General features: G+C 43.4%; 1 protein-coding gene across 5 annotated transcripts in view; it reads right to left on the bottom strand.

The window, feature by feature from the left end:
• The window catches only part of clip1a (CAP-GLY domain containing linker protein 1a), a 207,272-nt gene that overhangs the window by 58,758 nt on the left and 121,501 nt on the right, over positions 1-27,013 (bottom strand). For 4 of the 5 annotated variants that reach the window (XM_070887798.1, XM_070887801.1, XM_070887802.1 and 1 more), the window contains 5 exons: positions 22,565-22,721; positions 21,956-22,121; positions 12,631-12,846; positions 5,956-8,220; positions 2,574-2,711 (listed from right to left, as the gene is read on the bottom strand). In XM_070887798.1, the coding sequence (XP_070743899.1) occupies positions 2,574-2,711; positions 5,956-8,220; positions 12,631-12,846; positions 21,956-22,121; positions 22,565-22,721 (2,942 nt within the window). The remainder of the gene's footprint in view (positions 1-2,573; positions 2,712-5,955; positions 8,221-12,630; positions 12,847-21,955; positions 22,122-22,564; positions 22,722-27,013) is intronic. The other variant, XM_070887803.1, reaches the window with a different exon arrangement.

Genomic DNA, 27,013 nt, shown 5'->3' with positions numbered 1-27,013 from the left:
GCTTAATTACAGCTTGTATTAGAATAGCTTTGATAGACTCTTGTTAACGTCTATTAACTTAGTTTTTAATTAAGTCCGCATGGACTTTTGGCTAATAGCATAATATGTTTAACTGAAGTTAATTAGAAGCTAAACCGAATACAGCTTTTACAGAAAATTATTGCATTACTTATGCCATGCCAACATTTCCTGGGGCATTTGCACGCTCCGCTGTTACCTTCATCAAAGCAATATTTAAGTTCATCATAGCTCCGCACCCCCACAAAAATCTAGTACGATCACAATTTTCTCACCGCTTCCACTTAGACTAGAAAATAATGGTGCTGGTGACCTGGTAGCAGTGTGATTTCTCCAAGAATGGTATGGAAAGCGGAGAGACATTCGTTTAACTTCATTAGGTTTTACACTCATGAGAAAATAAATATATCTGTTTATATCCCTAGCACTTACAAATTTTAGAATTATTATATTGACTTCATGGGGATATTATTTATTGTACTTAAGCCCCTTAAAGATATCCTTGAATTTGATCACCCAATGAATTAAAACTCTGAAACCTCGACAAAGTTCCCAGAAATAGTCCGAATTCAGTTAAACTGAACATTGACCTGAACCATGTATCTGTAAGGAAACAACATCAGCAAAGGGAACATTTAATGTTTTTAATATTTTATTTGAGGAAAATAATGTGGACATTTATTTTTTGAGGCGCCAGAAAAAACTGTAACAAATAAAGCTGCAGAGATCAGAGTCATATTAGCCTAATAAATCGCCATTAGCACAATTCGTACAGTTAACAGTCATTTATCCCTGTGAGATTGATTACAGGATCTGAACAGGGCAGAGAACTCAGAGCTGAAATTTATGAAATCTTCGATTGACAGCAACTTTTGACAGTTTCATTGTATTCTCCAGTTTATGCTTCATCAGATTGGCATATGGTGTTGTATTAACATGAATAGACTTGAGGCCAGAATGGAGAAGTGAGAACTTCGATTTGGTCACAGTTTTACACAGAAACCAGAAAGAAGACTGGACGGTTGCTAGGACCCAGAAATGAATCTTTTAAAAAGCAAGGGATCAAGTTGCAAGATTTAGTATTGTCACTGAAAGAACTGTGGCAAACATTGACCACATGGCTTCTGATTTGCCACCATGCTTGCTGTGGTGTAATCGGATTAGAAATGCAGGAAAATATAGAGGATGTTATCAACGATAAAATTGCTAGATGGCAAAATGTACGGTGTATGTCGCTGATCTCGCTAATGCAGGAAAATCTAGGCCAATATTTACCTGCCTTTGGACACTTCCACATGCTATTCGTGCTCAATTCTTTGTCCCAGCAGAACAAGATTTGCTCCCTAGTTACCTGAAAACTGACTCAATGGACTGAATGTTTAGCCAATAAGAAAAGTAAACCCAAAAATATGTCTTGGTCAAGAATATGGAGGTTGGACATGTTCAGACCGGTATTCACAAGCCTGAAGCAGCCCAAGTGACTGATGAAATAACTTGTTAATTGCTCAGGAAGTAACTTGCAAACTAAAACAAATTCTCTGACCAAAGTTAAACATAATGGGCTAGTAATTTGGTTCTCGGCGATAACGGTATTTTTGCGCCAAAATTACCATTATCGTTTCACTATCAGGCCCTGAAATTCAAGCTTTAATTTGCGCAGCTGTAAAAATTGGCGTTGCACGAGGATTCGCGGTGCAAACCGCGATCCTCACTAACTTTAGTCCGAGGCCGATACCCCTACGAGTTGAGCCTTGGGAGGGCAGAAAAACAGCTAAAAATAAATTGGAAAAAAAATTCACAACACATTTACAAGACACTTATCTATTGAATCACTGCAAAAGAATTAAAAACTTTAACTTACCTTTTTTTGCAGGTCTTCATACTTACCGCTGCTCCAAGGGCTTTTTACATGTCGGTATTTTTCGCACAAAATACGGGTGTGCAGAGAGCCAAATTTTTGGTAAAAACGCTATTTCAGGTCTTGCACGGCAGCGCTCCTCTCTCCAGCGGTATTTGAAAACCGCCGCCACAAAACGTCATTGAATTTTCCGCTGACCGGTTTTTCGCCAAAAAAGGTGAAATAGCACCCAGTCGTAAAATCGCTGAATTTCCATAAATTATGTTTACTTTAAATTTGACTTATCCAATAAGATTTGTTCTAAATGTAAACAATCTCACCATGAATGCATCATTCCATTTTTGCTAATGGATCCTAAACGGAGTACAATATCTAGGGGTGTGGTAGAGGGTATACATGGATACACAACGTATATCCACTTTAAACTTTTGTTGCTGAGCATGTGGTCACTTCCGGGGAGGTAAAAGCAGCACCATATCCTTGTCAACTGGCTGCCCACCAATGCTCCCTTTAATTTTGGCTACAAGAGGCAGCGCGGGCCTTTCAAAATAACACACATGCGTGGTTTTTGTATTGAAAAGCCAGCAAGCTGGCTATGCAGGTTCCCTGGAGCACTGTGCAGCTTACAGGGAACATTTTTGCTCACCCTATTGGGGCTTCCGGCGTCACTCCTGCCCGACACCCAACCCCTTCTTACCTCATTTTGAAGCTTCTGGTTGTTCAGCCTGGAATCTTTCAATTCTACCAAAGTTTCAGTCTTCTGTTGGTCCAGTGTATTTTTCTCCTTCATAACCTGCTCTAATATCTTTCCAGCCTCTTCAGCTTTTTTTGAAGTCTAAAATACAAAAATGTCCTAGTGTGAAATAATTGTTTAAAGTTTCACTGAAACAGGTTACTGGAAAACTCAAAGTTAATTTAAACACTTCTTGTACATGGATAGATCAAGTTAATTGATGTCTTGCACATATATTGTAATCCTGACTTTTGAAAAATAGAGGATAACAGAAATTCATCATGCAAGTTTTATTTTTAGAAATTTTTATCACTGTTTTTCTAGCTAAACCTGTATTTTCCCATTCCATAGAATCAAGTTCATTGTTAGTCACCACTACTGTTAAATACTCTTAAAAGTTCTGCAGAATATATATGCAGTAAAATCATTCGTTTCCAATCTGTCAGATCCAGTTTCATGCCAAACATGCCTCTGATTTTTTTATTTTATTTAAATAATTAACGTGGGGAAAACCAAAGCTAAAATTCACAGAAACTGCCAACAAGCCAACTCACCTTGTGAATTAGAAAGAGAAAATTATTTTTAAGAACTAGACACTAAGGGCCCAAGTTGCCACACGATAAAAAAACGGGCGCCCCTCCGAGCTGGGCGCCTGTTTTTCGTGCCTAAAACGGCGCCTAAAAAAAACCTCGCGATTCTGGAGCGTTCTGCAGCTCCTTGTCTGCCTGGCGCGGCGCGGCGCCCAGGGGGGCGGAGCCTAAACTCACGCCGATTTTGTAAGTGAGAGGGGGCGGGTACTATTTAAATTAGTTTTTTTCCTGCCGGCAACGCTGCGCATTGGAGCGTTCGTGCACGCGCAGTGTGAAGGAAACATTGGCACTCGGCCATTTTTGTAGTTCTTTTTAGCTGTTTAATTTTTGAACATTTTTTAATAAAAGCACATTGCTCTTCCATGATCAGCACTGAGGCTTCTTGCAGCAGTGAGAAGGTGCAGGAAGCCTCAGAAAGTTGAGGCAGCCGTTTCCCTCCCCACCCCCCGTCGGGAACGAACGGAACGCCCCCCCCCCCCCCGCGGGAACAAACGGAACGGCTTTCCCCCCCCCCCGCGGGAACAAACGGAACGGCTTCCCCCCCCCCCGCGGGAACGAACGGAACGGCTTTCCCCCCCCCCCCGCGGGAACGAACGGAACGGCCCCCCCCCCCCGCTGGAACGAACGGAACGGCTCCCCCCCATGGGAACGAACGGAACAGCTCCCCCCCCTCCCCGGGAACGAACGGAACGGCTTTCCCCCCCCCCGCTGGAACGAACGGAACGGCTCCCCCCCATGGGAACGAACGGAACAGCTCCCCCCCCCTCCCCGGGAACGAACGGAACGGCTCCCCCCCCCCCCCCGCTGGAACGAACGGAACGGCTCCCCCCCCTCCCCGGGAACGAACCGAACGGAACGGCCCCCCCCCCCCCACCCGCGGGAACGAACGATGGCTGAAGCACTTTCACACAGGTAGGAAGATGGTTTATTTAATCTTTTCTTTGCTTATAAATGTTTATTCAGATTGGATTTATTTATATAATATTTGTAGAAGTATAAATAAGGATTTATTATAGAATTTAATGACTTCCCTTCCCCCTCCCCCCCCCCCCCCACCTCGTTCTGGACGCCTAATTTGTAACCTGCGCCTGATTTTTTAATGTGTAGAACAGGTTTTTTCAGTTCTACAAAAATCTTCACTTGCTCCATTCTAACTTAGTTTGGAGTACGTTTTCACTGTGGAAACTTTGAAATCAGGCGTCAGTGGCCGGACACGCCCCCTTTTGAAGAAAGAATTCTGTTCCAAAGTGGAACTGTTCTACCTGACTAGAACTGCAGAAAAAAAAAGTGGAGAATTGCGATTTCGAAGATAGTCCGTTCTCCACCAGTTGCTCCTAAAAATCAGGTGCAAATCATGTGGAAACTTGGGCCCTAAATTTTGTTTTGAGGATAATTAAAGCATTATATGCCACATATTACTTTGTTGCCAATTCCAGGTATTTAGCTTATTTTAAATACAAAGCACAATTTGGAATTTTTATTGATAGATTTCACTATTAAATTTTAATGGATTAGTTTAAATGTACAACCTCACATCCCTCGCCCAGCAGTTTTCTTCAGAACACAGTATGCTTCCATGGGCACTGGCACCCCTCTGGTGTTTTATCAAGTGCTCATTCTTCATGTGTGAACTGAGATGGTGAGTGTTCACATCTATTCAACCACAGGCATGAGGAAAGAAATCACAGCTGATCGTGATCCTGCCCTCGTATATCTCTCACGTGCATCCACTGTCCACCAGGTGTTACTGAATAGTGAACAGGAGTGGAAACTCTGGCTAATATCCCCCTTTTAATACTACTCCTTTTACAACAACTATAAAGTGCAATTATAAAGCATCTTAAATATAGAATAATGTTCCAAGGTGTTTCACAGAGGAGTAAAGAAATAACAATTCATCACTTTGAAGTACAGTAGATCTTTGAGAGTGAAACATAAGAGACATTTCTTTGGCACTCTATAAATGTAAGGCTTTCTTTTCTTCCCTATTCCAGAGCCACTTAGGACAGTTATAGCAGCACTATTGGTATACCAAATACAATCAGTGAACTCAGCACAGATCACGATCAAACCTGCGAGCTTCCCAGCCTGTATGGTTGAGTACAATGCATTCACTCACTCAATAGATTACACTTGTACATTTCTGCCTAATGGCTTTAAATCGTACTTGCTTTTGTTGAAATTAGCTGTTGGCAGTAAACACTGATTTCACTGTGGATAAGTTTGAAGTTTTAAGATTTTTAGAAATAATTGCATTTTGTGTAAAACACAAAATTGTGACAAGAAAATCGGAATGTATTTTATTTTTAAATAATAAAGAAAAGGATTTGTATAGGATAACCAGTCTGTTAAATTCGCGAACATGTAAAATAGCCCTATTGGTAAACCTGAACAGGACAAAAATGAACAGAAAAAAGCAAAACCTTTTCTGTTTTAATGTACATCAAACTTAAACCTTCATTTTATCCACACTCTAGAAACAAGAATTCTAACCGTACAGAATGAAAATTAGTTCAGGAAAAATGAGAAACTGGACTTTTATAATGAATATAATTATTCGTGCAAATTGCCCACACCATTTATTCGAGGGACAAGCCACAAAAATAATTTCCCAGAATTAATGTAATTTAAAACATAGTTGACAAACACTGTGTTAATAGTGATGATCAAAAAAGTGCAAAACCTGTTAGTGTACTCATTAGTAAATAAAAGTGCCCATAACTTTCTGGATTTATCTGAATGCTTATATTTGGTACCTCAATCTTCTCTGATAAAGTAATATTCTGATGAAACTGAAGATCTTTTAATTTGGAAGCAAGGTCCTCTTCATGTTTCAGTAATACCTCCTTCTCACATAGCAGTTGCTGGAGCTTTGTTACAGTGTCTCCCTTGTCTTGAGCAGAAAGAGCAGCCTCTTCACGTAACCTGCAGAGGGATTCAGCTAGTTCGTCCTTCCCTCTAACAAGGTCTTTTTTTTCTGTACGTAGTTTTTGTACTGTTGCCAGTAAATTATCTTGCTCTTCCCGTAGCTTTACCCTATCCAAGTCGGACACCTCCTGGAGACTGCGAAGTTCATCTAAGAGTCTCAAAAGATTTGATTGTGAAGCCTGGAGCTCTACTTTTTCTTCAATTAATATATCATGCTCCTTCTTCAGCTCTTCAACACTGGACACCAGCCAATCATTCTCAGCTGCTAGGTCTTCTTTCTCACTAGCATTCCTCTTTTGTTCAACATCAATTACCTCTTTTTCTTTTACTAGCAAGCTTTTTTCTGACAGTAGTTCATTATTTTTAGCTTTAAGAATACCCATTTCTTTCTGCAATAGCTGGAAATTACTTTCAAGTTTTGATTGAGCCACAATGAGAGTTTCTTTCTCCATTTTTGCTGCATCCCTTTCTTGTATTAGTTGGTTTTCAAATGTATTATATTTTTCCTCTAATTCCACCCTCTGTGTAGTAAGATTTTCTTTTTCATAGCACTGTTCCTGAAGTTCAGCTGCCAGTCTCTGCTTCTCCTGCAATAAGCAAAGTCTCTCTGAATCCACAATCTTTTTGCTGTTCTGAATCTCATCCAGAAGTGTGGACAAACTTGATTTTGAGGCCTGGAGCTCTCCATTTTCTTCGGCTAATTTATCAAGTTGTTTCTTTAAGAACGCAACGTCGTCAAGGAGCTGATCCCGTTCTGCAGCTATGGCTGTATTTTCAGAGACTATCTGCTGTTGCTTTGATTTAAATTTGACCATCTCGCCCGAGAGAGATTCATTTTCTGACAACTGCACATTGCTTTTTGATTCCAAGGTCTCCTTCTCCTTTTGTAAAGATTCACACTGGGTTTCGAGCTGTGATTGCCTCAGCGAAAGTGAATTTGTCTCTGTTTTCAGAGCTTTTTTTTCTTCACTCAGCTTCTTCACAATGATGGCTGACTCGTCAATTGATTTCTGCAACTTTGCAGTCAACTCCATATTTTCCTTTGCAAGTTCTTCCCTTTCTATAGTAAGTTTTCTCTGAGACGTAGTTAGTACTTCCTTCTCTTGGAGCAGTTGGACACGTTCAGAGTCTGTTACCTCCCTGCTATTCTTAATCTCATCCAAGAGTTTTGACTGGCTGGATTTTGAGGCCTGAAGTTCTGCATTTTCTTTCACATATTTTTCGAGTTCTTTCTTCAAAAGATCATGATTATTCTGTAGTTGATCCCTTCCTATAATAATGGTTTGCTTTTCAAGGATGACCTTCTGCAAACTTGAACTAAGATCTCCCTTCTCTTTCTCAAGAGTTTCATTTTCAGATGCAAGCTCATCACTTGCTGATTTCAGCAGACATTCCTCCTTTGCTAAAAGTTCATACTGAGCTTCAAGCTTTGAGTATTTCAGTAAACTAGAGTCTTTTTCCACCATAAGATCATCTCTTTCTTTCACCAGCTTTTCAAGAGCAAGTGCTGTCTCTTCACATGATTTGTGGAAATTTCCAGTAATCTTGTCTTTTTCTTTTGTAAGTTCCTCTCTTTCTGTAATTACTTTCCTGTGGGCCGATAACAACTCTTCCTTTTCTTGAAGCAGCTGTGCTCGTTCACATTCTGTTACTTTGCTGTTTATCTGAACTTCTCCCAGTAGTTTACATAGATTGGATTGAGAAACTTGGAGATCTTCATTTTCTTTTGTCAACGTATCAAGTAGCTGCTGCAACTGTTTGATTTCTATGAGAAACTGGTCTTTTTCAGTGGCTAAAGCATCCTTTTCCAAACCAAGTTGTTGCTGATTACACTCAAAATCTTGTCTTTCTTTTAAAAATGCTGTCTTTTCCAACTGGAGTTCCTCATTCTTTGATCCTAACACTTGCTGCTCTTTCTGCAGGAAAATATACTGTAACTTCAGCTCTGCAAGTTCAGAGAATAAGGACTCTTTCTCGGATTTTAGTGCATCTCCTTGCTGGATCATCTGTTCTTTATCCCCCTTCAAAGCTCTCATATCCTCTGCTATTTGCTCATACTGAGATTTGGCTGATGCTAGCTCATTGGTTAAAGACTTCAGAATTTAAGTGGGAAGAAAGGAAAACAAAAACATAGTCAAGCAGACAAATGAAAACAGCATGGATTAAAGACAATACAAAGGTAAAGTGTGCTACTCAAACACAAAATTAAAAACACAACTGTCCTTGGATTTCTCAGCAGATTTATGGAAGAATAAAAGTGCACTAACCTAGATCACAGTGCTTTGAGTAAAACTAAAGAAATCTAGCATAAAGTTTGATACATCAATCATTCTTTATGAACTGTAAAACCTTGGGGTGCAACATTTATATAAAAATTTGTCACTTTCTCTCTGAAACGTCTCAAAGCACTTCACACCACAAATGATTTTGCAGCGTCAACAAACTTTTTTATGCCAAGTGGAAAAATAAAGATGTGGTACACTAAATGATCAGTATCAGATTTTACAGTAATTCTGCTGCCCTTTGAGATGCTCAGAGTACAGTCTCTATTAGGAAAGGATGTGTAATACCCTACAATTTCTAACACATCACAGCTCCATTTGTAAATGTTGACCTATGTAGAATGTGTTCTTCTTTAAAAAGATGGAAGGGAAGATGGGAAGTGTGTTAAGCATGCCACTGCATTGACTGCACCATAGATAAGGAGTCAGGCTTGAATCAAAGATTGATTGCTCTCTAAAAAGGAGTTTTTAAACAGGAGGAAGGGAGTAGAAATCAAAAGGAGCATTACCTCACAACATATTTGCAAGCCAGGTCAAAAGCACTTATTTTAAAACTGTTCTTTTAAGACTTTACTGCAGTGAAGTAACCAGACATTGAATAGCATTTCTTTTACTGTAAAATTATGCTTATTTCACCACGTGCATTGAAAGCTTAAAAAATGGTTTGCCCAGGGAGATACTGGAATACTCGAACTGCTCACACTAAATTTGTAAAGAATGATTTCTAGATTATTCTCCATTTCCATCTGTCCAGTATCACAGGCACATTTCATCAGATCTTTATTCTCTCAGATGGCAAAGCAGATGAGTGGGTTTGGAACATTTGCACTGTAGCATGATTTCAATGTAAATATTGTTCTGTGTTTAGATTCCAGTGCCCTCCCTGCACTCTCCATAAACTTCAGCTCACCCAAAACACTGCTGCTCATATCCTATCCCACTCACTCATCAATCCCGTCCTCCCTGATTTACATTAGCTCCTGGTCCATCCCCCCCGCCCCCACCCCCCCTCCCTCAGAAACTCAAATTTAAAATTCTAATTTTTGTATTCAAATCCCTCATGGCCTCGCCCCTCCAGCCCTTCAACCCCTTGAGAACTTTGTGTTCCTCCAATTCTGGCCTCGAGTGCTTCCCATACTCCCTCCAACCCACCATTGGCAGCTGTGTCTTCAGTTGTCTAGATCCCAAGCTCTGGAATTCCCTCCTACAACTCTCCGCTTCACCATCTTCCCTCTCCTCTGTTAAGACGATCTTGAAACCCAACTCTTAAACCAAGCTTTTTGTCACCTCGCCCAACATCTCTTTCTTTAGCTTAATGTCAATTTTTATCTGATTACGCTTCTGTGAAGCACCTGGTGATGTTTTTCCAGCTTAAAGATATGATATAAATGAAAGTTTTTGGAGATATAGAAAAGGAAAATAAAGCCCAATTTTCCTTCACTGCTCCACCAATATGTGGTTTCCCACTTAAAAGCACAAACAAACACAATGGGCCGGATTTTGCTGTGAAAATAACGGAGAGACTAACAGCGCTCACCATCATTTACATGCAGATCAGACAGCAACTTCCAGCAAGAGCACATGCGCAGTTAAAAGCGAAAATCTAGAAGTAACTGTCCAAGATGTGCAGCCCCTCTAAACTGAGCGAAAACGGCATCTCGTCGTCCGGCTCCACATTCAAATATATTGAACAGCGTGAAGTTCCTGTACACGTCGCAGATGCGGACTAAACTCGCCACAAAACATTAAGGGGACGAAATTAGTGGACATACAGTCGCATACCGCCCCTGGACTGCCGACATACCACCCAAAATCGCGAAATTGATCAAGAAGTACCTACACACCGCCCGGCGGGAAATTCATCAGCGACATACCGCCAGGCAGTATGCATACCATCCACGCAAAATTGCCAAATTGATCACTTACCACTGACATACCACCGACCCTGCAGACACCCCTGGTTTTAAGTCGATCTTCAGTCTGCGGTATGCTTCTTTACCTGTGAATTTAAAAAAAATCTCTCACCACCGCCCCCCCCCACACTGCGATCTCCCCCCAAGTAGCCATCTCCTCTCTCTCTCGGCACCCCCCCCCTGCCCAAAAGTAGCCATTCCCTGCTACCACCACCCCCGCCAAGTAGCCATCTCCACCTCCACCCCAAGTAGTGATCCCCTCAAGAAGCCATTTCCCCGCACCCCCCTCCACATACCTGCACAGCGCACTCAGGCCGGCAATCTGTCGATTTTGGTCGGTGCCTCTTGGGGGGCGGAGCTTCGTAGCAGCATGCGTGTGCGCACAACTCGGGACCCGAAGTTGCCCGAGTGCAAAGGACTCACCGCCCGCACACCACCGGCTGCACTCCGCCCGGCATACCGCCGGAGAAAAAAAGTGACGAAAATCGCGCACACTCCGCTCAGCAGTACCCGGCGGTATGAAACAACATACCACCAAGAAATAGGCCCCTCAGTCAATTCATTCCAGTCTAAGCATCCTTTTTAAACATCATGATAAGTTTAATTACTGCCAAATAACCTTTCTTGAACTAAAAATGAATTTCAACAATTGTGGGGTCTCATTCCTTCAGATTTTAATTATTACTGGAGATTTTCTTTTATAATTGAAATAAGTTTTTTTTAATTTTTCTGTGACTCTTTTATCTCTCCCTCTTAATCCAATCTTTCTGTCTCTCTCTTTATTTCGCTTTCTGTACATGATTTGACAATAAATTCACTATTCTAAATGACACTTCCTGGTTTAGACTCTGCGCTGCTCATCAACGATTCTTCAATCTGATTGCTTGAGATACATAGCTGCTTACCCTGTTCACACAGGTCCCAGATGCCCTGTAGAGGGTGCCATGCCGTGTGGATGTTTAGCTGACAGCAACTTGCTGTGCAAAACTTCATAAAAATTCTATGGGCAAACGCAAATCGGTGTTCGTTCGACGCTCACAGCAAAATACGGCAAAATGACTGAGTCTATATGGTATGATGACAGAGCATCGGTCTATAATTTGAATTTACTTCTTGACCAGTGTTGCAAAGCAAGCATTTATAACGTTAAAGGCCCATCTAAATTTGTGTCCCTTCCAAGTTGTAATAATGCCAAAAGCTATGATGGAGAGTGGCAACTCTGCAAAAAAAAAAAGGAACCTGAATTTGTTCCTGATAAATCAGCTGAGGAACCCGAAGACTTTCTTGTACCAAGTGACAGTGTTTCTAATTTTCTGCAAGAGCATCGCAAACACAAAGAATTATTATAAAACATGATGAATGGAAAACGAAAGCAAGAAATAAATCCACAGGATGCAGATGAACAGCCAACTAATAAGAACTGTCTTACTATTGCTGCAAGTTTCTTGAAAATAAAAATGTGCATAAATTATCATATTAAACAAAGTAACAGCAAAAATAGCTATTCTTATGCAGCATCTACTATTGCTGTCATGAAAGATAAATAAATAAAACATTTATTATATTTCCTAACAAAGGAAATTTATGTTGGATAATATGCATATTTGGGAGAGGCAAGACTAAGCCAAGATCGCAGATATTTGCCACCAGCCTTTATTAACTGTGCTTTGGTACATTTATTCTAATCCTAAGAATTCATCTTGCCCATGAGTCTCACATGTTGTAAGCAATTATTCATTGACTGTAGCATTTAATTGAGAATGTAATTAAAATCAGTTCTTTTAACAGAATTATTGAACTCCAGACACTGCCATAGTAGCGCATGAGCATGTAATTCTATTATCAACTATTAACTTGTGTAGGTTACAAGGTTGCCTACCGCATATTAGTAACTTGCAGTTGATTCACAAGCCATTTAATCATGAGTGTAGAATGTGCAATAGATGTTGCCTCAAAAAGCCAAATATAGAATACAGGATTAATTCCATGTATATTTACTATTTACTATCCAAACAACCATTTTTGGCTAAGATACAGCAAGTAAACATAAATCATTCTATAGACATGATCTCTATTCAGAAAATAAACCACAAAATTTAAACTAAAACTGATTTTTTTAAAAATAAAGAGCCCAGGAACATCTTGGATGCAGACAAGTAGACAATAAATTACATTATATAGAGTTCTCCAACAACCTCTGGACTCTCCACATTGCAAAGTAAATGGTTAAATTTCATTGCAAAATATGCAGGCTTCAAAAATAAAATATTACCTATAAACCACCCACATTTAAAAGTTGCAAGAATACCTGGACCTGTTCCACTTGCTTCTTCAGCTCTTCTACCAGTTTTTCCCTTTCTTTATTCTTCTCCTGAGAGCTCTTTAGTGTTTGTTTGGTTTCCTGTAGGTCCTGCTTGAGCTCTTTCACTAGAGTATCACTGTTGGTGTTTATTTCTGAAAGGACTTTCTCATGACTGCTTTGCAGTTCCTTATTGTGTGCACTGTGCATCTCCACCTGCCTTTGCTGTGGGAATCAACAAACAATTACAACAGCCCTTGCAACTTCCATCCTCACAAAAATGTAACAAAACACCACAGTAGAAGCTTTCATGTATATGTGTATATAACTTTTCTAAATATATATGCAAGAGAATGGATCAAAAAAATATGAACTTGCATAAGTAAAATGCAGTATAGAAGGAAAAGAAGATGTCATTTCTGCAAATGTTAAGAAATTGTAATGGCTAGAAATTCGGAAAATAGCACTATCGCCGTTTTTTTGGGCGATAATCGTGGTTTTTAGCGCCAGAATACCACTATCGCTGACGCCACAAAATTCAGCAAACGGTGACCAGCGATAGCGGTAAATCCGGCCTCGCACAACTGCATTTGTGCACCGGAGCCGAATTCACCAATCTGAAAAAAAAGGATTTCTGTGCATGTGCAAATTTTTTTCCCCCGTTGATTTTTTTCTTCCAATTATTTCCCCCCGTGATTCTGGTCAGCTGTCAGGGTGCGCCCGCGCATGCGCAGTACACCCGGGTCTCAATCTGCCATTTTTCACAGACCAGAGAAGATGCAGGGTGATTATAGCAGGCAGAGGGCGATGAAATTTAATTCCGATGCCAATGAAGCACTGATCACAGCAATTGAAAGTAGATGGGGGGAGTTTAATAAAAGGGGATGAAGTAACCCTCCCTCCCCCCCATTATCAGGCGATTTTGGACCTGTGTTGCTGAGAACATTTCCTCAGTTGATGACATTTGCAGGGACCACAAGCAATGCAGGAAAAGGTGGAATGACCATTGCAGAGTCGAGAGTTTTATTGATGCACGCCTTGATTATGTAAATTGTAAATCTGACATGTTGCTGTAGGTCGGCTGAGTGTTGCACCGTATTTGCCATGAATGTTCGGTACACATTATAAAGACTGCTTTTTGACATCTTAAAAGATGTTTCTGCACGTCGATATCTTCCTCATGAACCATGTTTAACTACCAGGGCCATTAAACAGACGACTGTATTAAATGCACACAGTATGATATAAATGCTTTGATGGCTATCTGTGTGTGCCGCAAGAGCAGAAGGGCACTCTCTTATCCATTCCTATTTTCATTTTTGCAGAAAAAGTTGTCCCACAATCGTCGCGAGCCATTAACAGACCTGGAGAAGAGTGTGGTTGGTCTAACTGATTTCTCCGGGAGGTCAAGTACCCATGCGGGTGCTGAGCCCATGTTCCAAACTGAGGGCAAGCCCGGGCTGGGTCGGGGAATTGTGATGTAGTGTCTGTGGACTAGGGCTGGGCCTCTGCCCTGCTGCTAACCACTTGTCTGTTTTCTATTTTGCAGATGAGGATTCTGAGGCCACATCCTCCTATGGAAGCCTCCACCTCAGCCCATCATGTGTGGGTCGAGGTGGCAGATCAGGGCCACGCTGAGCACCCTCCATGGGAGGAACAAAATGAAGATACTGTTACAGGGGGGGAGGGGAGGGGAGTGTTATGGGGGCGACGCAGTCACCACCTCTTTTAGCTGCGGCCACAAGTTCCTCAGAGGAAGCCACATTACATAAGAACATAAGAAATAGGAGCAGGAGAAGGCCATATGGCTCCTCGAGCATGCTCTGCCATTTTATACGATCATGGCTGATCCGATCATGGACTCGGGTCCATTTCCCTGCCCGCTCCCCACAACCTCTTAATCCCTTATCGGTTAAGAAACTGACTATCTCTGTCTTAAATTTTTATTCAATGTCCTGGCTTCCACAGCTTTCTGAAGCAGCGAATTCCGCAGATTTACAACCCTCATAAGAAATTCTTCCTCATCTCAGTTTTAAATGAGCGGCCCTTTATTCTAAGATCATGCCCCCTAGTTCTAGTCTCCCCTATCAATGGAAACATCCTTTCTGCATCCACCTTGTCAAGCCCCCGCATAATCTTATACGTTTTGATAAGATCACCTCTCATTCTTCTGAATTCCAATGAATAGAGGCCCAATCTCCTCAACCTTTCCTCATAAGTCAACCCCTCATCTCCAGAATCAATCTAGTGAATCTTCTCTGAACTGCCTCCAAAGCAAGTATATCCTTTCTTAAATATGGAAACCAAAACTGCACGCAGTATTCCAGGTGTGGCCTCACCAATACCCTGTACAACTGTGGCAAGACTTCTCTGCTTTTATACTTCATCCCCTTTGCAATAAAGGCCAAGATTCCATTGGCCTTCCTGATCACTTGCTGTACCTGCATACTAACCTTTTGTGTTTCATGTACCAGGACCCCCAGGTCCCGCTGTACAACAGCACTTTGCAATCTTTCTCCATTTAAATAATAACTTGCTCTTTGATTTTTTTCTGTCAAAGTGCATGATCTCACACTTTCCAACATTATACTCCATCTGCCAAATTTTTGCCCACTCACATTAGCCTGTCTATGTCCTTTTGCAGATTTTTTGTGTTCTCCTCACACATTGCTTTTCCTCCCATCTTTGTATCATCAGCAAACTTTGTATGGAGAGTCAGACTGAACACTGTGAGCTCAAAGTAAAGTGTGACCGTAGTCTTTTATTGCAGGTTTCCAGAGTGCCTCTCCAACCCGTGAAGCCTCTTTAAATACCTGTGTTCCCAAGAGATTATGGGATCCCTTGGGACTCCATGGGATGAGCTCTCTGGTGGCTGTACAGAGTAAACACAAGTCCATAGATATAACAACTAATATAGATTGTAATTAGTTGGAGTCCCAGCACTGATGCCTGCGGCACCCCACTAGTTACTGATTGCCATTTATCCCGACTCTCTTTTTTCTGTTAAGTTACCCAATCCTCTATCCATGCTAATATATTACCCACAACCCAAGTGGGGGTTTATGTGGCACAAGCTTCGTCCAATCCGAGGCAGTGGATCCAAGCCGAGTGTAGCAACGCACCGCCAGGGTTGAACCCCGTATGCCGTCTCTTCGGAGGTTGAGTCAGCAAAGCCGGTCTGCTGAAAGACAGGCAGATGTACATCTGGATATGGTGGGAGAGCAGCGAGCTCAGTCGAGAGCTCCTCCAGGCCCTGGGTGGCATTTCCGGCACTATCTGTGGACATGAGGGAGGGCATGTCGCAGATTGTAGCTGCAACATGGGAGAACACTGAGGCTGTCAATGCCCTGCGGCAATTGATGGTCTCGACTTTTGGCACTGCAGTCTCCAGTGTCATACCACCCAGACCCATAGCACCTGAAAGTGGTGAGGCCAAGCAAAGGGCTTCCCACTTAGAAGCCGGGCCTTTCATATCCTGAGCTTCTCCAGGGCGTACAATGGCGTATCCATTGGCACTCCCCCAACAACAGCAGCGCTCTGCACGCCTTGCTGCACACCGTCTTGGTTCCAACATGGGTAGGGATAAGGGTAAGAAGCAAGAGGGGGGGGGGGGGGGGAAGGAGAAAGGTGGCCGCAGTTAAAAGACGTTCGGTGCAGGGGTTGTTCCTGTTTTGTTGCTGTTTTGCTGTTGTTTTCCTGTATTGGTTATTTTATAAAAGTTTTACACACTGTTCAAGTTAAACATTTATTTAAGTTTCAAAATTAAAGTTTACAAAGTTTCATAAATTTACAAATTTTTATAAATTCTTTTGTTCACCTTAACCATTCTTGTGCAGTGTCTCATTTGCAGAATAAGTGGGGGGAATAATCAACATGGTGGGATAGAGTGGGCAGGCACTGGTGATACATGCTCTTCACTGTTCATGCAAAGCGTTGAATTATGAGCTGCTGACGTAAGACTTTTGCAGTGGCAAAAGCTCCACGAGGCCTCCCCTGTGGTGGTGGTGGTATATGGGTTAATCGCCAGGCTTCCCGTCCTCCTCCTCCTCTCTCTCGAAGTGGCTCCTGCAGTCCCCAGTGGCAAATCCTGTCCCCTTCATGATGGCTAAGTTGTGTAGCCTGTAGCACACTACAATGAACTCAGCGACCTGCTGAGAGGAGTATTGTAGGCAGCCTCCAGAGTGGTCCAGGCATCAAAAGCGCTGCTTGAGCACTCCAGTTGTCTTTTCGACGATGTTGCGTGTAGCTACATGGCTGTCATTATAGCGATGCTCATCTTCTGTCTGAAGGTTCCGGAGGGGGGGGGGGGGGGGGGTTGTGGAGGGGAGGGCGGTCATGAGCCAGGTGACAAAGCCATAACATTTGTCCCCCAGCATCCAGCTCTGGACTTGTGGCTGACACTCAGACAGGTGTGACACACTTCTCTCACGCAAGATGAAAGTATCATGGATGCTCCCTGGAAACTGGGCATCTACTGCCATGATGCGCTGAGTATGGTCGTAAACTATCTGTACATTCAGGGAGTGAACTCCTGGATCCTCTAAAGGTGCTCGCAGGACGATGTGCATTCAGTCAATGGCAGCCTGAACCTTGGGGAAGCCAGCAATTCGTCCAAAACCTATAGCCCTCTCATTCTGTGCCTCCTTGGTCATTGGGAGTTTTATAAAGTCCGTCCTGCATGCGTACAGTGCCGTAGTCACCTGGCGAATGCAGCTATGTGTAATGAACTGCGAGATGCAGTATATGTCCCCTACTGATGCCTGAAAAGAGCCGGAGGCTTAGAAGGCATCAACATCATCATAGGCAGTCCCTCGAGATCGAGGAATACTTGCTTCCACTCCAAAAGTGAGTTCTCAGGTGACTGTGCAGTCCAATACAGGAATTACAGTCTCTGTCATAGGTGGGACTGTCGTTGGAGGAAAGGGCAGGTGGGAGTCTGGTTTGCCACACGCTCCTTCCACCGCCTGAGCTTGTTTTCTGCATGCTCTCAGCGATGAGACTCAAGGAGCTCAGCGCCCTCCCGGATGCTCTTCCTCCACTTAGGGCGGTCTTTGGCCAGGGACTCCCAGGTGTCGGTGGGGATGTTGCCCTTTATCAAGGAGACTTTGAGGGTGCCCTTGAAATGTTTCCTCTGCCCACCTGGGGCTTGCTTGCCATGTAGCAGTTCAGAGTAGAGCGCTTGCTTTGGGAGTCTCGTGTTGGGCATGCGAACAATGTGGTCCGCCCAACGGAGCTGGTCGAGTGTGGTCAGTGCTTTGATGCTGGTCTGATCGAGAACAATGACATTGGTGCGTCTGTCCTCCCAGGGGATTTGCAGGATCTTGCGGAGACATCACTAGTGGTATTTCTCCAGAAATTTGAGGTGTCTACTATATATGGTCCACATCTCTGAGCCATACAGGAGCCAGGTGTCACTGTCACCTTCACCTCGACAGGCAGTGCAGTCCTGTTCCCACTGGTAGGGTGTAGGTCTGCCTTTATCAGCTGGCATATCTCCGTGATTACCTCTTTTCGGAAGCGCAGCCTTCGAACGCACTAAAGCCTCAGACAGCTGCAGGTAGGAGTGCTGGTGCCTGTAAACTTGTGGGGGGATAAGGTCTCCTCTCCATAGGTCTGCGGGCTCTTTGATTACGCTCAAAATGCTCATGAATAAGGCTTCTTCCAGCTCGATGCTGCATAGAAAAAGCAGCCAGCAATAATGGTAGATATTTGAGCCCCCATTCTTTTAAATGTCCTCAAACAGCCTTAAAAACAAAATATAAACTCACAAAAGCCTCTGTAAAACGCAGCTTTCCCTCCAAATCCTTTTATGCATTGAACTTTTGAGCCGTTTTTCAAGATGGCGTCGTTAGCGTGGCTCCAACCTGCTAAGACTTGATTTTTTTTCAGGCGTGTTTTTGGACGGGCGGTAAAAATGGCGACATCGGCGAATTTTCCTCCCGCAGCGATAGCGGAGCGTTGCAAGCCGATTACCGCCATGGAGAATGACACAGTTAATTCAGAAACTAGGGTCCTGAACTTGAGGAAAAGTAACTTAGATGGTTTGAGAATGACTGGCAAATGATACTTAAAGGGTTGACGGTGGATAAGCAATGGCAAACATTTAAAGATCACATGGATGAACTTCAGCAATTCTACATCCCTGTCTGGAGTAAAAATAAAACGGGGAAGGTGGCTCAACCATGGCTAACAAGGGAAATTAAGGATAGTGTTAAATCCAAGGAAGAGGAATATAAATTGGCCAGAAAAAGCAGCAAACCTGCGGCCTGGGAGAAATTTAGAATTCAGCAGAGGAGGACAAAGGGTTTAATTAAGAGGGGGAAAATAGAGTAAGAGAAGAAGCTTGCCGTGAACATAAAAACTGACTGCAAAAGCTTCTATAAATATGTGAAGAGAAAAAGATTAATGAAGACAAACGTAGGTCCCTTGCAGTCAGATTCAGGTGAATTTATAATGGGGAACAAAAAAATGGCAGACCAATTGAACAAATACTTTGGTTCTGTCTTCACGAAGGAAGACACAAATAACCTTCCGGAAGTACTAGGGGACCGAGGGTCGAGTGAGAAGGAGGAACTGAAGGATATCCTTATTAGGCGGGAAATTGTGTTAGGGAAATTGATGGGATTGAAGGCCGATAAATCCCTGGGGCCTGATAGTCTGCATCCCAGAGTACTAAAGGAAGTGGCCCTAGAAATAGTGGATGCATTGGTGATCATTTTCCAACAATCTATCGACTCTGGATCAGTTCCTATAGACTGGAGGGTAGCTAATGTAACACCACTTTTTAAAAAGGGAGGGAGAGAGAAAGCGGGTAATTACAGTTCGGTTAGCCTGACATCAGTAGTGGGGAAAATGTTGGAATCAACTATTAAGGATGAAATAGCAGCGCATTTGGAAAACAGTGACAGGATCGGTCCAAGTCAGCATGGATTTATGAAGGGGAAATCATGCTTGACAAATCTTCTGGAATTTTTTGAGGATGTAACTAGTAGAGTGGACAAGGGAGAACCAGTGGATGTGGTGTATTTGGACTTTCAAAAGGCTTTTGACAAGATCCCACACAAGAGATTGGTGTGCAAAATCAAAGCACATGGTAATGGGGGTAATATACTGACTTGGATAGAGAACCGATTGGCAGACAGGAAGCAGAGAGTCGGGATAAAAGTGTCCTTTGCAGAATGGCAGGCAGTGACTAGTGAAGTGCCGCAGGGCTCAGTGCTGGGACCCCAGCCCTTTACAATATACATCAATGATTTGGATGAAGGAACTGAGTGTAATATCTTGAAGTTTGCAGATGACACTAAACTGGGTGGCGGTGAGAGCTGTGAGGGGGACGCTAAGAGGCTGCAGGGTGACTTGGACAGGTTAGGTGAGTGGGCAAATGCATGGCAGATGCAGTATAATGTGGATAAATGTGAGGTTATCCACTTTGGGGGCAAAAACGCGAAGACAGATTATCTGAATGGTGGCAGATTAAGAAAAGGGGAGGTGCAACGAGACCTGGGTGTCATGGTTCATCAGTCATTGAAAGTTGGCATGCAGGTACAGCAGGCGGTGAAGAAGGCAAATGGTATGTTGGCCTTCATAGCTAGGGGATTGGAGTATAGCAGCGGGGAGGTCTTACTGCAGTTGTACAGGGCCTTGGTGAGGCATCACCTGGAATATTGTGTTCAGTTTTGGTCTCTTAATCTGAGGAAGGACGTTCTTGCTATTGAGCGAGTGCAGTGAAGGTTCACCAGACTGATTCCCGGGATGGCAGGACTGACATTTGAGGAGAGACTGGATCAACTGTGCCTTTATACATTGGAGTTTAGAAGGATAAGAGGGGATCTCATAGAAATTTATAAAATTCTGACGGGACAGGACACGTTAGATGCGGTAGAATGTTCCCGATATTGGGGAAGTCCAGAACCAGGGGAGACAGTCTTAGGATAAGGGGTAGGCCATTTAGGACTGCGATGAGGAGAAACTTCTTCACTCAGAGAGTTGTTAACCTGTGGAATTCCCTGCCGCAGAGAGTTGTTGATGCCAGTTCATTGGATATAGAGGGAGTTAGATATGGCCCTTATGGCTAAGGGGATCAAGGGGTATGGAGAGAAAGTAGGAAAGGGGTACTGAGGGAATGATCAGCCATGATCTTATTGAATGGTGGTGCAGGCTCGTAGGGCCGATTGGCCTACGCCTGCACCTATTTTCTATGTTTCTATAAAAACGATTATAAAAAAATGGGTGGGCGATAATTTTTATCGCCGACGCAAAACCGCTGTCGAATTTTCCGCCCGGGCGCTAAATTTTATGCACCACATTTAGCGCCCAAAAAATTACTTTTTCTGCTCCGCCATGGCGGTAAAACGGGTGCAAACCTGCCGAATTCCTAGCCCTAAGACTTTAAATTTAGATAACACAACAGTTTTTCATACATTTGTCTGATTATTTACATCTGAAATAATTTCTTATATTGATCATGCTGTGCATTTGCTGTGCACTGTCGGAGGGTCAGTATTGGCGTTGGTGGCCGGGGCCATTGGAGGGAGCAGCGTGCGGCGGCCCGGCCCGGAAATCAGCGCGGTCCCGGTCTGCAAGACCATTAGCAGGCCGGCGCCATTGGAGGGAGCAGCGTGCAGCTACCACTGCAGGGAGCAGCACGTGATGTTGCGAGAGGGCGACGGCTACGAAGCCAGGTCACCGATTTCAGTGCGGGCAGGCACAGCAGGAGGGGCGAAGGAGCGGCAAAAGTCCGTAGAGGGAAGCGACCGGGGCCCAGGAGAGGAGGGGGCCCAGGGGTAGCACGGGCCAGCCCACACTGCGATATGTGTGCGCGCGCGGTCTGTGCAGCAGAACTGGTCTCCAGTTAGTCTTGGGTAATCCTTGCCACTGGACCAAGACCTAGCTCTGTCAAGCCCGTGTGGTGGCTGGTGTGCAACGGTCACCACACGTTAAAAAAACGAACAGGCATCTTCCACCCTTCAACATGTAGTTCGGGATCTGGAATATTAGGTCCTTCATTGAAACACCTGTGAACTCATCCCTTTTTGGCGTGGAAGCAAGTCATCCTCGCTTCGAGGGACTGCCTATGATGCATTTGAGATGCCCTTTATTTACACATGATAAATCTGAACTGTATAAAATTAACAATTATACAATATTAGTTGATAAGGTTCTGTGAATAAAACTATTAATGTAATAAAGTTAGTTAATTTGTATTTTTAAGAGTAGACATTTAAAATGCTGCAGAGACAGTACTTTCCTGTTCAGAAGGGGTTATAATTTTTGGGGAAACAATGAAGCTTATTCAAAGCCAGTATTAAATGAAAGTCTGAATAGTTGTTCGTACCAGGTCTGTCATTTTCTCCAGTATTGCTTTAAGCTCAGTCTGGTGTTTCTGTAGCTCCTCCTGCTGGGTCTGTTCTGTTTTACATGCGACTTGCTCCAAATTTTCCCGTAAACAGGCAATCTTTTCATTGGATTGATGATACAGAGCTTGTAGTTCTTTGTGTTTCCTAAAGACAAAAAACAAAGCTTGTATTCAATTAATCTGCAAATAGCTAGAGTAGCAAAAGGAATATCTAACAAAAGACAGAAAACCCATAAAAATAATGAAAGAATACAGAAAATGCAACCCTATCAGCAAAGTTGTTCTCAAGTCTCAATTTTGTCCCTCACATCGTCAGTCTTGTTATGTACAAGTCTGGTTATGCAATTTTTCTCCATTGCAACCTACATGTAACATGATTCCATTGTACTGTTCTCTCTTTTAGTCACTAAAATATAAATTAATAAAGCTTTACTGATATGAACTAGCTTCTAAACATTTTTACAAACAAATTTTATTGAGACATGAGGAGTCAGTTTTACAGACTTGGCAAGAAATCATCTGCTCAACCTTAATATACATTCACAGTGATCACACTCAAACTATCACACTAAAATTTCAGCAACGTACCTTTCTTTGTCTTTCAACTCTTCATTCATTTTTGTGAGCTGAGCCGAGTTATCCCCTGAAGACTTCATCATCTCAGAGATGGTATGCTCAAGTTTGGATTTATCCTCAGCAAGTTGATCAGCCTTTTCTTCTTCAAGTTTCATTTTTCTCTCCACAGCTGATGAAGCAGAATCCATCACACAGAAAAATGTAAACAGCAACATGCGCAATGTGTAAAATATGTTCTACAAAAAGTTATAAAAATCTTTCAAGAATCAAAATATCTACAGATGAAAGGCTCACAGGTGTACAAATATTTCTGGAAATTAAAAAGGGCAGATTTTTACATTTGTTACACTTATTCATATTGGTACCAAACATACAGGTTAGCATTTATTAACCATGTGTAAAAAGCCTATTTTACACCACTATTAAGCATTTGAGCAGTTCTGGTAGAGCGCAAATTCTTTCTTTGTAGAAGGTAGAATGAATATTTATCCACTTTTTAAAATGTAATTTAATTGCTGATTTATTCAATTTGCAAGTCTGACCCTTTAATTTAATTCCAATTCAATTGAGAATTTTGTAACAGGACTTAGAAGGAGACCCTGCCTAAAAAATTTCTGTACTTCTTTGAGAACATTATAGATCAAAATCATCATCATCATAGGCAGTCCCTCGGAATCGAGGAAGACTTGCTTTCACTCTTAACATGAGTCCTTAGGTGGAAGAACAGTCCAATATGAGAACCACAGTCCCTGTCACAAGTGGGACAGATAATCTTTGAGGGAAGGGGTGGGAGGGACTGGTTTGCCGCACGCTCTTTCCGCTGCCTGCACTTGATTTTTGCATGCTCTAGGCGATGAGACTCGAGGGGCTCAGTGCCCTCCCAGATGCACTTCCTCCACTTAGGGCGGTCTTTGCCCAGGGACTCCCAGTTTCAGTGGGGATGTTGCACTTTTCCAGGGAGGCTTTGAGGGTGTCCCTGTAATGTTTCCTCTGCCCACCTTTGGCCCGTTTGCCGTGAAGAAGTTCTGAGTAGAACGCTTGCTTTGGAGTCTCGTGTCTGGCATGCGAACAATGTGGCCTGCCCAGTGGAGCTGATCAAGTGTGATCAGTGCTTCAATGCTGGAGATGTTGGCCTGGTCGAGGACACTAATGTTGGTGCGTCTGTCCTACCAGGGGATTTGTATGATCTTGCGGAGGCATCGTTGGTGGTATTTCTCCAGCGACTTGAGGTGTCTAATGTACATGATCCATGTCTCTGAGCCATACAGGAGGGCGGGTATTACGACAGCCCTGTAGACCATGAGCTTAGTGCCAGTTTTGAGGGCCTGGTCTTCAAACACTCTTTTCATCAGGCGGCTGAAGGCTGCACTGGCGCACTGCAGGTTCAACACCGCCTTCAGATCAAATAGATAACAGAACTCTATGTAGTGCCGTTTATTTTGACTTTCAGAAAGCTTTTGACAAAGCCTCACATGAAAGGATCAACTTCTGCTTCTCCTTGACAGCCTCACTGCCTCCACAAGCAGCAGCTCACTCAGAATGCCACAACCAACACTAAAGTCCCATATTACCATCACCTCCGTCCTTGCTAAACTCCTTTGGCTCCCTATGCCCTTGTCGATTGGTAAATTCTCCGGCTTGCTTTAAAATCCTTCAATGCTTTATTCTGCCCTATCTCATTGTTCTCCTTCAGCTATACAACCCACATACACCGTCTGGCTCTTCTGACACTGCCTTATTCCCTGATGGCCACTGCAATTCACTATGTCCCCTACCCTTTGCACATCCCTTCCTGTCTTCAAAAACATCCTCAACATGCCTCCTCTCTGATTATTTCCATTTCCTCTCTTCCTCCTCAGAGTTTATTTTTGCCTTCTGCTCTGGAAAGCGGTCAGAGACTTGCCAGTCCTATTTGTCAAAGAAAACAACAATGAAGGGAGACAAATAACGTAAGAACATAAGAAATAGGAGCTGGAGTAGGCCATTTGGCCCTGCGTCTCCATTCATCAAGATCATGGCTAATCATCTACTTCAACTCCACCTTCCCGCATTATTTCCATATCCCTTAATTCTCAAAAATGTATTGACCTCTGTCTTGAATAAACTCATCAACTGAGTAGCCACAGCTCTCTGGTGTAGGGAATTCCAAAGATTTACAACCCTTTGAGTGAAGACATTTCTCCTCATCTCAGTCCTAAATGGCTGACCCCTTATTCTTAGACTGTGACCAAATGTTCTAGATTCCTCAGCCAGGGGAAACATTTTCCCAGCATTAACCCCGTCAAGCCCCTTAAGAATTTTATATGTTTCAATTAGATCACCTCTCATTCTTCTAAACTCTAAGGAATGTAGGTCTAGTCTACTCATCCCAAGAACCAGTCTTGTGAATCTTTGCTGCACTCCCTCAAAGGCAAGTATGTCTTTCCTTAGGTAAGGAGACCATAACTACACCAGTACTCCAGGTGTGGCTTCATCAATGCCCTGTATAATTGTAGTAAGGCTTCTTTACTCTTATACTCCAATTCTATGTAACAAAAGCTAACATACTATTTGCTTTTCTAATTGCTTGATGTACCTGCATGTTAACTTTGTGATTCATGTACAAGGACACCCAGGTCCCTCTGAGTGCAAACATTTCCCAGTCTCTCACCATTCAAAAAATATTCTGCTTTTTTGTTTTTCCAACCAAAGTGGATAACTTCACACTCCCCCACATTGGGGGTCAAGTATCGGGCCACGCCTAGAACAGCGCAGCCCCGCCTGATTTCCGCGCCAAAAACTTACCTCGGTATTCTCCACTCCCTCAGGTCGATCCAGGCCCTCAGCGTGGTGCAGAGCCAGGTCCCTGCGCTGAAAACAGTGCCGGGACCTCTGCATACGCGCTACAGTGTGCACGCATGTGCAGTAGCTGCAGACGCCCGAAACTGTGTGGGAGGGGCCCGAAGCACGCTGCACCTAGCCCTGGCTGAATGGGCTCACTGGGGCGGCGAAGATCGGACTGCACCTCCCTCCTCCAGCTCCTGCTCTCCCCCTGTTCAGCTCATGCTCCCTCTAGCTCTCTCACCCACCCCCTGCTGCCATACGTTCCCTGCCCCCCACCCCCTGCCTGCCGCTCCCCTCGCCCCCCACAGCTCCCGCTCCGCTGCCTGCCGCTCTTACCCCCCCCCCCCCCACTCCAACTCCTCCCGTGGCCCCACCCCTTCAGGTCCGGTCCGCTCCCTCTTCCTTCAGCGGGGCCCACCCGCCCGCCCGGCATGTTGTTGGGGGCGGACCCCGTCTGAAGTCTTTGGCCCGGCTTCTTAACGTTGGCTGTGCCCGTTCAGCCTCCTCTCTCCCCACCCCCCCAACTCCCTCCCCTCTCCTCCCCCCCCCTCCCTCCCCTCTCCATTCCACTCCCTCCCCGAGAGACACACACTGACAGAGAGAGAGAGAGAGAGAGAGAGAGAGAGAGAGAGAGAGAGAGAGAGAGAGAGAGAGACTGACAGAGACAAAGACACACACACCGGGGGGGCCCTGTCCCAGCATGCTGTTGAGGTGAGTAGAAACTTAATTTTTTATTTATTGATTTTTTTTATTTTTTAGATTGATTTATTGGTTGATTTATTGATTTATTTATCATTTATTATTGATAATGGCTCTTTATTTGTAAAAGTGATGTGTTTCATGTTTGTAAACATCCCTTCCCCACCCACCCCCCCTCGTTCCCTACGCCTGATTTGTAATCTACACCTGATTTTCTAAGTGTAGGCAAGGTTTTTCCTGAGTGTACAAAAATCTATACTTACTCCATTCTAAGTTAGTTTGGAGTAAGTTTTCACTGCCTAAACTTGCAAAACAGGCGTAAGTGGCCAGACACGCCCCCTTTTGAAAAAAAAAATCTGTTCCAAAATGAAACTGTTCTAACTGACTAGAACTGGAGCAAACTAAATGCTGAGAATTGCAATTTCTAAGATACTCCATTCTAAACCAGTTGCTTCAAAAAAATAGGAGCAACTCAAGCCGAAACTTGCCCCTTGTATTCCATTTGCCATGTTCTTGCCCAGTCAACCTGTCTATACCTCTTTGCATCCTCCTCACAGCTTACTTTCCCACCTAACTCTGTAACATCAGCAAACTTAGATGAAGGGACTGAATGTAACATTTCCAAGTCATTAATACGATTTGTAAATAGCTGAGGCCTAAGCACTGATCCTTGTGTTACCTTGCTAGTTATAGCCTGCAACCTGAAAAGATCCCATTTATTCCTACTGTTTTCTGTCCATTAACCAATCCATGTTAATATATTACCCCCAATACCATGAGTCCTAATTTTGTGTAATAAGCTCTTGTGTGGCACCTTATCGAATGCTTTTTGAAAATCCAAATACACTACATCCACTGGTTCCCCTTTATCCATCCTACTAGTTACATCTTTGAAAAACTCTTAACAGATTTGTCAAACACAATTTCCCTTTCATAAAA

The sequence above is a fragment of the Pristiophorus japonicus genome, chromosome 8, assembly GCF_044704955.1.
Source record: "Pristiophorus japonicus isolate sPriJap1 chromosome 8, sPriJap1.hap1, whole genome shotgun sequence".
In the NCBI taxonomy this organism is placed as follows: domain Eukaryota; kingdom Metazoa; phylum Chordata; class Chondrichthyes; family Pristiophoridae; genus Pristiophorus; species Pristiophorus japonicus.
Note: the sequence above shows the minus strand (reverse complement) of the source record. Positions and strands in the feature narration are given on the sequence as shown.